This window comes from Montipora foliosa, chromosome 10 (genome assembly GCF_036669935.1).
Source record: "Montipora foliosa isolate CH-2021 chromosome 10, ASM3666993v2, whole genome shotgun sequence".
Taxonomy (NCBI): Eukaryota; Metazoa; Cnidaria; class Anthozoa; order Scleractinia; family Acroporidae; genus Montipora; species Montipora foliosa.
Genome location: NC_090878.1, coordinates 18839805 through 18852304, shown reverse-complemented (window position 1 = coordinate 18852304; position 12500 = coordinate 18839805). Strand labels below are relative to the sequence as shown.

Here is a 12500-nt window from a genome sequence, read left to right as displayed (position 1 = left end):
AATTGCCTCTAGTAGAGCAGTGACCGTAGAATGCATAGAGCGAAATCCGGATTGACTTTTGGAGAGAATGTCATGTTCAGACATAGTTGACTAACTATGGTTCAGATAAGTACGCGTATATTTGGTCATATATTATTCTTTCAAATACCTTGGCCACCGCAGAGATAACCGAGATGGGACGGTAATTGTTCATATCACTCGAACTTCCCTGTTTAAATAAAGGAGTAACTTTAGCACATTTCCAGTCATCTGGGAATATGCCCGAAGTCAAAGAACAATTAAAGATCTTGCAAATAGAAATGCAAATGAAATCAGTACATTTCACGAATTTGTCTCCCAGATATATAATCGAGACCGTTAACGTTTGCTTGCGATTTACTAAGTTTATTCAATAGTAAAAGTACTTGACTGCTATTTGTCGGAGTAAAAAAGAATCTTTGGTCAGTGATATTAAGATATTCAAGACAACTTTTGTCACCGTTAGCTGCCGACAGGATCTGATTAGCAAGCTTCGGGCCAACTGTGGAAAAATGTTCATTAAAAGCATTTGCCAAGTCAGTAGATTTATTTGTAGAAACACCGTTTACAATTAATTCTTTAATAGAGGGGGTGTTACTTTTGCGAGGTGTAAGTTCATTTATAGTTTGCCAAGTGCGTCGAGAATCACTTTTGTTTTCAGTAAACGGTTGTTTGTAATAAGATCCTTTACGATCCTGATGTCACTGTTAACTTTGTTGCAGAGTCGTTTAAATTCACCCCAATCCTGTGGGTTCTTTGAACGTATTGCTTTCTATTCAACTTCGTGATGTCTCGTTCATGCATAGGTTTTTTTTTAACTCTGAAGTAATCCATGGGGATCTTTTTGAGCGGACCCGCTTTGTTCGTAAAGGAGCATGAGTCTCAACGACATTTAAAAACTTAATTTTCCACTCACGCCACGTATCATTTGGGTCTTGAAAATTATCTAAAGCATCCCAGTTTTCAGAAGCAATGTCGCTGCGAAAATAGTCACGACTAAAATTGTTAAAACTTCTGTATTCAATAGTATTGTGTCTTTTGGAAGCGAATCCAATCGACAACTTTCGATAGGCAAAAATGAGACTATGGTTGCTGATGCTGGCATGACAAACTCCAGAGCACACTACTTTATCAGGATAGTTAGTATGTATCAGATCTATTAGAGTGGATGTTGTGTCAGTGACGCGCGTGGGTTCGTTTATCAGCTGGTGAAGGCCATTTAGAACAGTGATGTCCGACAACAAGTGAGAATTAGTGTCAGACATTGAAGCCGTGTTGCAATTCATATCCCCCACTAAATAGAATTCGACATTTTCGGAATCAAGACGTCCAATAAGATTTTCTAGAGATGAGAATACTTCAGTGAGAGAATTAGGAGGCCTGTAACACGTGACAATAACAAACGGTTTTGAATTTGGTTTCCTGATTTCAAGACACACATTTTCTAGATTGTTTATATTTAGATCTATGCGTACAGATTAGAATAGTTAATGGCAGTTTTGATTTGGAAGCAAACACCCCCGCCATTTCTATTTCTGTCGCGTCGCACTATCTCGTATTCAGGTATATAGATTTCAGAATTTAGTGTACCTTGTTCAATTCTCGTTTCATTGATAGAGATAACATCCAAAGGATAATTGGCAAGCAGAATTCTAAGTTCATCTACATGCTTGGTTAAACTAGTTATGTTAAGAGAAGCCATTTGGAAGCCACGTTTAGTAGGCAAAAAATTGTTGGTAAGATGTGGTGGGGCATCTTTAGTATAAACTTCATTTATCATGTGAAATGGTTCTCTCGGAAGACACGGCAATTCATTAGGAATTCAAATATTTTTAACATAATTAACAAAATCAGAAGAAAATGCCTTGGTTCCGGATAAAGTTAAATGAACGCCGGCGATTTGAAATTAAATTAATGTGAGAAATCCCATGGTTATTTAAATACTGAAGGCCAAGAAATTGGCAGGTTTGCAATTTATTAGGATGCTGAGTTGAATTGATGATTTGGTTTAATACACTCCAAGTTTTCTACATGTACATTTCATATAAATTTTTTAAAAAATCGAATTAAGTCTTAAAAATTATAGGTCATTTTACAATTGTTTGCACTCAGTGACCTAGCCTATGAATGGCTGCGAGGCTCCTGGTGATCTTGTATTGATACAGACTTCACTGCTTTTATCATGTAAATTGTGTTGTTGTAGTTATTGTAATTAGTCTACATGCATTAACATTAGAAAAGCACAAAGGTTTGTGCTTTTGAGCGGTCAATTCTGGCTTTAAAAATTCAGTTTAAATCAAACAAAGGACTCAAAAAAAGAAGTAAAGAGTTTGACGTCAACAGCAGAAAATTATCTTTGTTCGACTCATAATGACATGCGATCTCTTTAGTGTTGGTTTGGCTACGTACCTGCAGTATTTGTGGCCAGTGCATTGAACTTCTCATGCTTTCTTTCGTATTTTTCAAGGAGCGCACTCTCTTTCAAAGACGACCTTCCTTGTTCTAAAGAGTTCTTTTGATCAAGAATGGCAGACAAAAAGACGAACGTTTTCCAGCAGCATATACAAGAGCTTAGCATTGCCAGAAGAGAAGGAAACAGAAAAGGGGAGGGTAGTGCATATTTGAATTTAGGCGATTATTATTATGCATTGGCTTATTTTGAACAAGCCAAGAGGGATTACACAAAAGCATTAAGGATTTTTAAGGAAATAGGTTTCACTGCTGGAGAGGGAAAAGCCTGTGAAAATCTCGGCATCGCTTATCACAGTCTGGGCAATCTTAAAAAAGCCAGAAAGTACTTCAAGCAACAACTAAGTATTGCAAAAGATATAGGGGGTCGGGACCAGGAGGGCAAGGCCAGTGGTAATCTCGGCAACGCTTATAACAGTCTGGGCAATTTTAAGCAAGCCATACATCATCATGAAAAAGATCTTGGCATTGCAAAAGAAGTAGGGGATAGGGCCGGGGAGGGCACAGCCAATGGTAATCTCGGCTGTGCTTATCAAAGTCTAGGCAATTTTAAGCGAGCCATAGAGTATTACGAACAATGTCTTAGCATTGCAAAAGAAGTAGGGGATAGGGCCGCGGAGGGCAAAGCCAATAGTAATCTCGGCTGTACTTATCAAAGCCTGGGCAATTTTAGGCGAGCCATAGAGTATCACAAACAAGATCTTAGCATTGCAAAAGAAGTAGGCGATAAGGCCGGGGAGGGCAACGCCAATGGTAACCTCGGCAACGCTTATTACAGTCTGGGCAACTTTAAACGAGCCATAGAGTATCACGAACAACAACTTAGCATTGCAAAAGACCTTGGGGATAGGCCCGGAGAAGGCAGCGCCAATGGTAATCTCGGCAACGCTTATGACAGTCTGGGCAATTTTAAGCGAGCCATAGAGTATCACGAACGTAATCTTAGCATTGCAAAGGAAGTAGGGGATAGGGCCGGGGAGAGCAGGGCCAATTGTAATCTCGGCTGTGCTTATGACAGTCTGGGCAATTTTAAGCGAGCCATAGAGTATCACGAACAAAATCTTAGCATTGCAAAAGAAGTAGGGGATAGGGCGGGGGAGGGCAATGCCTATGGTAATCTTGGCTGTGCTTATCACATTCTGGGCAATTTTAAGCGAGCTATAGAGTATCACGAACAACATCTTAGCATTGCAAAAGAAGTAGAGAATAGGGCCGGGGAGGGCAGCGCCAATGGTAATCTCGGCAACGCTTATCACAGTCTGGGCAATTTTAAGCGAGCCATAGAGTATCACGAACAACGTCTTAGCATTGCAAAAGAAGCAGGAGATAGGGCCAAGGAGGGAGGGGCCAATGGTAATCTCGGCAACGCTTATCACAGTCTGGGCAATTTTAAGCGAGCCATAGAGTATCACGAACAACATCTTAGTATTGCGAAACAGGTAGGGGATATTGCCGGGGAGGGCAGGGCCAGTGGTAATCTCGGCATCGCTTATCACAGTCTGGGTAAATTTAAGCGAGCCATAGATTATCACGAACAACATCTTAGTATTGCAAAACAGGTAGGAGATAGGGCCGGTGAGGGCAATGCCAATGCTAATCTCGGCTGTGCTCATGTCAGTCTGGGCAATTTTAAGCGAGCCATAGAGTATCACGAACAACATCTTAGCATTGCCAAAGAAATAGGGGATAGGGCCGGGGAGGGCAATGCCAATGGTAATTTTGGCAAAGCTTATCACAATCTGGGCAATTTTAAGCGAGCCGTAGACTATCACGAAGAACATCTTGGCATTGCAATAGACATAGGGAATAGGGCCGGGGAGGGAGGGGCCAATAGTAGTCTCGGCTGCGCGTATCACAGTCTGGGCAATTTTAAGCGAGCCATAGAGTATCACGAACAACATCTTAGCATTGCAAAAGAAGTAGGGAATAGGGCGGGGGAGGGCAATGCCAATGGTAATCTCGGCAACGCTTATCACAGTTTGGGCAATTTTAAGCTAGCCATAGAGTATCACCAACAACATCTTAGCATTGCAAAAGAAGTAGGGAATAGGGCGGGGGAGGGCAATGCCAATGGTAACCTCGGCAACGCTTATCAAAGTCTGGGAAATTTTAAGCGAGCCATAGAGTATCACGAACAACATCTTAGCATTGCAAAAGAAGTAGGGGATAGGGCCGGGGAAGGCAAGGCCAATGGTTGTCTCGGCAACGCTTATCACAGTCTGGGCAATTTTAAGCGAGCCACAGATTATCACGAACAAGATCTTATCATTGCAAAAGAAGTAGGGGATAGGGCCGGTGAGGGCAGGGCCAATGGTAATCTGGGCAACGCTTATCACAGTCTGGGTAATTTTAGCCGAGCCATAGAGTATCACGAACGGCATCTTAGCATTGCAAAAGACGTTGGGGATAGGCCCGGAGAAGGCAGCGCCAATGGTAATCTCGGCTGTGCTTACCAAAGTCTGGGCAATTTTAAGCGAGCTATAGAGTATCACGAACAATATCTTAGCATTGCAAAAGAAGTAGGGGATAAGGCGAAGGAGGGAGGGGCTTATGGTAATCTCGGCATCGCTTATCACAGTCTGGGCAATTTTAAGCGAGCCATAGAGTATCACGAACAACATCTTAGCATTGCAAAAGAAGTAGGGGATAGGGCCGGGGAGGGAGGGGCGCATTGTAATCTCGGCAACGCTTATCACTGTTTGGGCAGTTTTAAGCGAGCCATAGAGTATCACAAACAACATCTTAGCATTGCAAAAGAAGTAGGGAATAGGGCCTGGGAGGGCACAGCCAATAATAATCTCGGCAATGCTTATCACAGTCTGGGCAATTTCAAGAGAGGCATAGATCATTACGAACAACGTCTTAGCATTGCAAAGGAAGTAGGGGATAGGGCCGGAGAGGGAATGGCCAATGGTAATCTCGGCAACGCTTATCACAGTCTGGGCAATTTTAAGCGAGCCATAGAGTATCATGAAGAACAGCTCAGTATTGCAAAAGAAGTAGGGGATAGGGCCGGGGAGGGCAGGGCCAATAGTTATCTCGGCAACGCTTATCACAGTCTAGGCATTTTTGAGGAAGCCATAGAGTATTACGAGCAACATCTTAGCATTGCAAAGGAAGTGGGGGATAGGGCCGGGGAGGGCACAGTCAATGGTAATCTCGGCAGCGCTTATCACAGTCTGGGCAATTTTAAGCGAGCCATAGAGTATCACGAAGAACAGCTTAGCATTGCAAAAGAAGTAGGGGATAGAGATGGGGAGGGAGGCGCCTATGGGAATCTCGGCAACGATTATGGCAAAATGGGTGAGCTTGAAAATGCTCTTCTCTTTAACGAACAACATCTTACTATTTCCAAGGAAACAGAGGATCCAGTAGGGCAGGGAATTGCTTGTTGTAACCTTGGTCGTTTTCATGAATTCTCAGGCTCCTTGTGCAAAGCCCTTAATTTTTATCGTCTAAGCATAAAACATTTCGATGAAACAAGGCGTCTTCTTCAGTCAGAAGATGCATTGAAAATAAGCTTTCGTGATACAAAACAAGTGGCGTACACAGCTCTGTGGACAGCACTTTTAAAGAATATTGAGGTTCTTGAGGCTTTGTTTGCTGCTGAACAAGGACGAGCACAGGCCTTGACAGACATTTTGAAAGTGCAATTTGGCGTTGATGAAGAACCCTCCTCGGCAATTGCGAGGACGGAAACTATTTCCGTTGTTATGAAATATTTGCCTTTACAAACAGTTTTCATAGCACTTGCAGGGAACACTATCAGTTTTTGGGTTCTGAGAAGAGGAAGAAGAATAAACTACAGGGAAAAAGAAATCGAAAATGGAGGTGCTGACTCACTGATAAAGACTACTTTGAAACAGATTGGCGCGGGGGCTGTTGTCCGATGCGAGAATCGCTCGGTGCACAGACATCGCAGCGACTTCTCTCGCAGTGGAGAAGCTGTTGAGGAATCCTTTCAGTCTTTCAGTGTGTCCGACAACCCCTTGCAGTCCTTGTATGATTTCTTAATCAGTCCCATTGCAGACTTGCTCCAGGGTGATGACTTGATCTTTGTTCCTGATGGACCATTGTGCTTGGCTCCTTATTCTGCATTGAGTGACTCTGTCAGGATCCGTACTGTTCCCTCCTTGACCGCTTTGAAACTGATCGCAAGTGCACCTAATGTTTTCAACGGTAAGAGTGAAGCGCTACTTGTGGGCGATCCGTGCTTGAAGGAAATCACTTGGGGCACCGGTGGACCCATGTATGAACAGTTGCCATGCGCGAAAAAAGAGGTGGAGGTGATTGGAAAACTTCTGCACACCGCGCCTCTCACTGGCGAAAATGCAACGAAAGCTGAGGTGCTGAAAAGAATGAAGTCAGTTGCTTTGATCCACATTGCTGCTCATGGAGATGACGAATTTGGAGAAATAATTTTGACCCCAAATCCCGACCGCTTATCCGAGACGCCCGAAGAGGAAGATTACATGTTAACAATGAGCGGTGTTCAAGCAGTTCGTCTTCAGGCAAAGCTGGTTGTGCTGAGTTGCTGTCATAGTGGTAAGGGAGAGGTAAAATCTGAGGGTGTGGTTGGAATAGCCAGAGCTTTCCTGTGTGCTGGTGCCCGGTCTGTTTTGGTGTCGCTCTGGGCAATTGATGATGAGGCAACCTTGCTGTTTATGAAGAGCTTTTACCAACACTTGGCAAATAGAAAAAGTGCAAGTTTAGCTCTTCACCATGCTATGAAATCTCTTCGGGAGACAAAGGAGTATTCCGCCATTAAATACTGGGCGCCATTTGTTCTAATTGGCGATGATGTCACGTTTGACTTTGGGCCACAAGAACTGGAAAAGAATGGTAAGGGCTGTTCGAATATAATTTTTATTACTGAAAAGAAATACGTTGTACAGGTTTGTATTCGGCAATTGTGAGAGAGAAAAAGGTAACTCTTTATCAGAGAAATGGCTTCAAAATCGATCGCAAACGTAGATCTTTAAGGAACTGCTTTGGCGAGGGACAAATCGGATACTTTCCATCCTGTAAAGAAGTGTTTTCAATGAATTGCAACAAAATCTCTAATTGCTGGTTCCTTGCGTAAAGTTAAGTTCGATATTGAGGGCTTATACTCTACATGTCTCAGTGATACTTAGTTGAATAGGAATTTTTGCTATTAACAAAACGCATGTATGTACAAACGGTTTCATGGATGAAAATAATTGTCTTTATTATATGACTAGCTCCGTGAGCGGGCAAGATGAACCAAATCGCGCGCTCTGATTGGCTACCCGAGCGGGCAAGATGGAGCGATACTGCCCGCTCGGGATTTCTCGCTTGGTCCCGCAAGATCAAAGATCATTTTTTGGTGTTTTAAGTCATATAATAAATCCTTTATTGACCAAGATTGTTCGGTCAAGATGACTGGATATTGGCCTCGTTCTTTTTTGCGTGTTTATGGACCTCGACTTCGTCTCGGTCCATAAACACGCAAAAAAAGAACTTGGCCAATATCCAGTCATCTTGACCTCACGCTTGGTCAATAACCCATACGTATTCATTTATCAATCAAATTGAATTCTTCTTCACTATTTAACCCACTATTTTTTTCTCTTTTCTTTCTTTCTTTCTTTTTTGTCAGAAACGTCGTCCACAACTTGAGAAAACTACTTCTTGGACTCTGATGCGTCAATATGTCATTTTCCTTACTTCAAGTGTACGAGTTATTGAGAACATTAAAAGCATTCAAACGTCATAAACGGTGAAGGAAGACCAAAGACATGTAAATGTTGTTTAAAAGTACGTTTGTAAACTTAGTTTACTGGTAACAATTATGATAACTTCTTCTTAAGCTCCGCATACGAACTTTCCATTTGAGACAAAGAGTGAGTTCGAGGAAGACTTTATTTTTTATTCCTAGAATGGAACACTAAATGTCAATAGTATTATTATTTTTTTTTTTTCAAAAAAGCAAAAATTAAGACTAGGTTTCTAGTCTTGTAATTAGTAGTAATTAGTAGACCTTTAAAGTTGAAGGACTTCTGGATCTTTCTGTGAAAAAAGGTGCGAAAAAGAGCTCAGAGTCAAAGAAATGGCAAGTTTTCCTAAAGCGTCTAAAGTGTAGGTTCCAGAAGGTTCCAGAATCAAACAAATAGGAAGTTTCTCAAGGGAAAATATTTTTAAAATGGGCGATTCCTGAGGCAAATTTCTAGAATGTAAAAAACTAGAAAATGAAAGTTACCTGATCTCGTATTAGGCTCTCTTCGATATATAAAAACTCAGCTTGAAAGAGAGGTTTAGAGGACAAAGACAAAGGAAGGTGGATAATTTGCAAATATATTTCTGAGTCATTCCAACGTGTTTCCATTGTTCTTGTCCTCACTGCCTCACCATCAAGCTCAATATTTGATACTTCGAAAGTGGACTATTAGTGTGCATTAAATGTGAAATGACTGTAGAAATTTTGCCTTAAAACTCAGCTTGAAAGAGAGGTTTAGAGGACAAAGACAAAGGAAAGTGGATAATTTGCAATATATTTCTCCGTCCAACGTGTTTCCATTGATCTTGTCCTCACTGCCTCACCATCAAGCTGAATATTTGATATTTCGAAAATGGACTATTAGTGTGCATTAAATGTGAAATCACTGTAGAAATTTTGTCTTCGGCAATCTTCTGTATTTAAGTGATCTTGTTGGGCAATTTCTGAGGTTAAAAACAAGGAAATAAGAGTGTTGCTTGATCTCTTTAGTCTAAGTCTTAGTCTTTAGTCTTAAGGTCCATTCAATTGGTTTCCAATTTTGCCTCAACATTTTGTTGAACCAAAGGTTAGGATTGCAATTGTTTGAATAGGTCGTTCAACATTGTCGAAAGAGGAAAAGTGTTGAAAGGGTGTTGTATCAAATTTAAACTGATTTAAACTTTCATTCAACATCGATTCGACATTTATTTTGTTCTAGAAAATGCTGTTTGGAGCTGAAGCCGTTTAAAAAGTTCGGTCAACATTTGTGGAAGGCACGCATGCTCCCAGGTGGCCGTAACTGGACGGGAGAATCTGGTTTCTTGTTCTTAGTTCCTCGCGATCAAAATTTTGGCTCAATTGTTGGCGCCATGTTAAAACCATTTGAACGGCCTCCGCATAACTTTTGCTTTTGCTTCCAACATCTGCCCAACAGCCATTTAACTTTGACGAAGAGATCTTTAAACCGTTGAAATGGGCCTTTAGAACTTTCAATGCAAACTAGTTCGGAGATTACAATTAATGCATAGATTGACCAGTGAATACTTAGTAGGAAACCCCTTAATCCAAATGGGCGGTGTAATGAGCTATCATAGAAAGACAAATAAGAGGTAATATAGTCATAGTCTAGTTATTTTGTAAATAAACATATGAAAACCCTAATGAGGTTTAGAAAAGAAAACTGACTAACCAGTGCTTTACTTACAGAGAATTGCGAGGAGAACAAGTTGCCTTTTTTATTGTCCGTCGATAGAATCGTCACAAATGGCAACTTGAGCGCAGATTGGCTACCGTAACTACTGAGGAAAGTATTATGTGGACTTTTCAAACAAGTAGCTAGTCAACAGATTGTCTACCAAGTTTTGTTGCTTCCTTTTTCCCCCAAAAATCCAAGCTTTCTTGCAATCCTGCAGTAATTCATTAGCTTGTAAACGAATACGTGTAATCGCGTAACTGTGTATTTGGTTTCCCCGACAGCTGAAGTTTTGACAACTTGATTGGTCAACACGATGTTAAGTCCACAAAAAAACTGATGGACTTGTCAATCTCTTTCTTCATGGAGTTGTTGGAGTTGTTTTTGAACACGTCTTCTTGTTGGTTAAAAAAATATCTAAGCTATGGAAAGTTGAAAATTTGCTAGGTACTTGACAAAACTGACACTGAAAGTCAATGATTTATGTTATGAATGAAATAAATGTATTTATTTGAAAAGTGCGGGTTATAAATGAAAGAGAGAAGTGATCCTCGTACCTGTCAGGGCAATTGTGGAGATACGTGTACCCTGGTCCCAGAGGTTTTTCTTAAGCCGCGAGAGAACCGCGAAGACGAATCAACTTGAATCTGACTTTCATGCAGAGGATCACCTTAATTTCGCTTTCGTCTATAACCTGCGTTTGGAATATATATATTGATTTCATTCATGGAGTCTTTCTCTCGCCACGGGAACACAGGGCCCAACGAATTGACCTTTTTGCAATGAGTGGCTTCATAGCCCAGTTGGTAGAGCATTGCTGCACCAGCCTCGCAGAGGTCATGGGTTCGAATCCCGTCGAAAGCTTCCTGAAGTTTTCAGGTGTCTGTAAGAGACCGATAATTAAATTGTCCAGGATCAATTCTCTCTTTCGATTTCTGCTGTGATACAGATGGTCGCAGCTATACGATCGATCTTCAAAACGGCAATTGAATTACCAAGTACAGATTGCATTTCGTCACCCCAAATCTGATCTCGTAGTTACATTTCTTATCAAAGATACAATTGCAATACCAGAAGACTGTCGTACTGTCCCCTCGTAATCGACGACAAAAACATTTTCTGTTTGAATTGGTTTCACAAACCATCATTACTTCCTCCAAGCAGTATATTAACTCGAAGATAAAAAACAATTTTCTTTCAGATAGCACGCGCGCTTTGATTGGCCAATTCCGCGAGCCGTATTTTACAGTATACCCGTTTGTTTATGTTGCTCTGGAGATGTAACAAATATCTTGCTAACCTTGTTTGTTTGGGGCGGTGCTGTAAGATACGACTGCCTGTGTTTTCAGTTCTGTTTATGTCCCGTTGTGACGAATTTGGGGGCCGTAACCAACAGTTTGTCCGTCAGCGAACTCAGATAGTAGGAATTTTAATGACGACGGCTACGGCTATGACAACGCCACAAAACAATAATATCATTGGTTAAAAGGGGAAAAACAATCATGCTGCATACGTGCAGCACTCATGGTATTGCTGAACTCTGCATAACAACAATGTGAAATCACCAAATTTTAGGTTTTAACAGTTTTAAGTGTACAAATGCGAATCTTTCATTCTATATTTACACTCTGAAACCGCTCGTATAAATTAAATTTCAGGATAATTCGCCTACTTTGTACGAAGTGAACGAGATTACATAACCGCGAAAGACTTGGGATTGTGCAAAGTTGCATTTTGAAGAGACGGTTTCGTCGCCGTCGCTGTAGTAGATCTTGAAGTCTCTAGTAAGAAGTCTACCCAGGGCAAATCGGAAGAGATTACAATAAATGGTGCCATTCTGCGAGGGAGGAAAGGCAGTTACCGTCTTTCAGTACTACCCATGAATTCGATGATTCGATTAGTGAGTAAAAAAGGCCAAATTGGTAGAGGAAATAAAAAATGCGACCACGTGACGGGGAAAGAAAGATTCAGTTAGAAGTTACCGAAAGAGATAATGCACCGTTTTGACTCACTCTTAGCAGTATAGCAGGACAATTGTCAGCTGAAGGTTGTGTCATGCCCTCGTTCCCATGAGTCTGCTAGAGCTCAGTGGTAGAGCATCCCAACTGGTCATCGGAAGGAAAGTCCTACGTTCGACTTCTGCGAAGGAGCACTCGGTTTTTTTCCGAGTATCCCCGAGTGGCCATCGAGTATTTGTTAGTAAAGTGACCTTTAATCTTGATGTAGCATTAACATTCAGAAACGGGCTTTGTGCTAACCGTTAGTTAAGAGGTGTCAAAACCTATAGGTTTCCAAAATATTTAACGTTGGTTATTGCTAACTATGCTTCAAGCAACCCGGGCCAGGGAGACATTATCATGAAAATTGAGTACTAATCAGTCTACTCAGTTTTCCCCTTTTAGTGAAGAAAGAGCAAGCCATCCACAAGGCTCCTTTAATAAATGACAGTGCAGGTCACGTTGAGTTATTAAAACTATCAGTTATCTTTTTCTACACTGGACAACTGAGCTAATTAGGGGCATGGTTCTATTCTTTTGATGACACGACAAACTGTTTTCCATTCCACTTTTCAAAAAATAACGTCACTGCAGAGTAAGAGCCCCT

General features: G+C 41.3%; 1 protein-coding gene and 1 pseudogene across 1 annotated transcript in view; both read left to right on the top strand.

Annotated features, from left to right (window-relative positions):
* The window catches only part of LOC137974436 (tetratricopeptide repeat protein 28-like), a 30147-nt gene extending 21220 nt beyond the window's left edge, over positions 1 to 8927 (top strand). Inside the window, exons 5-6 of the mRNA XM_068821399.1 lie at positions 2486 to 7329; positions 8108 to 8927. Of these exons, the coding sequence (XP_068677500.1) occupies positions 2544 to 7329; positions 8108 to 8127 (4806 nt within the window). The 5' untranslated portion in view covers positions 2486 to 2543 and the 3' untranslated portion in view covers positions 8128 to 8927. The remainder of the gene's footprint in view (positions 1 to 2485; positions 7330 to 8107) is intronic.
* LOC137974459 (tetratricopeptide repeat protein 28-like) overlaps positions 1 to 12500 on the top strand; it is a 282236-nt pseudogene that overhangs the window by 201997 nt on the left and 67739 nt on the right.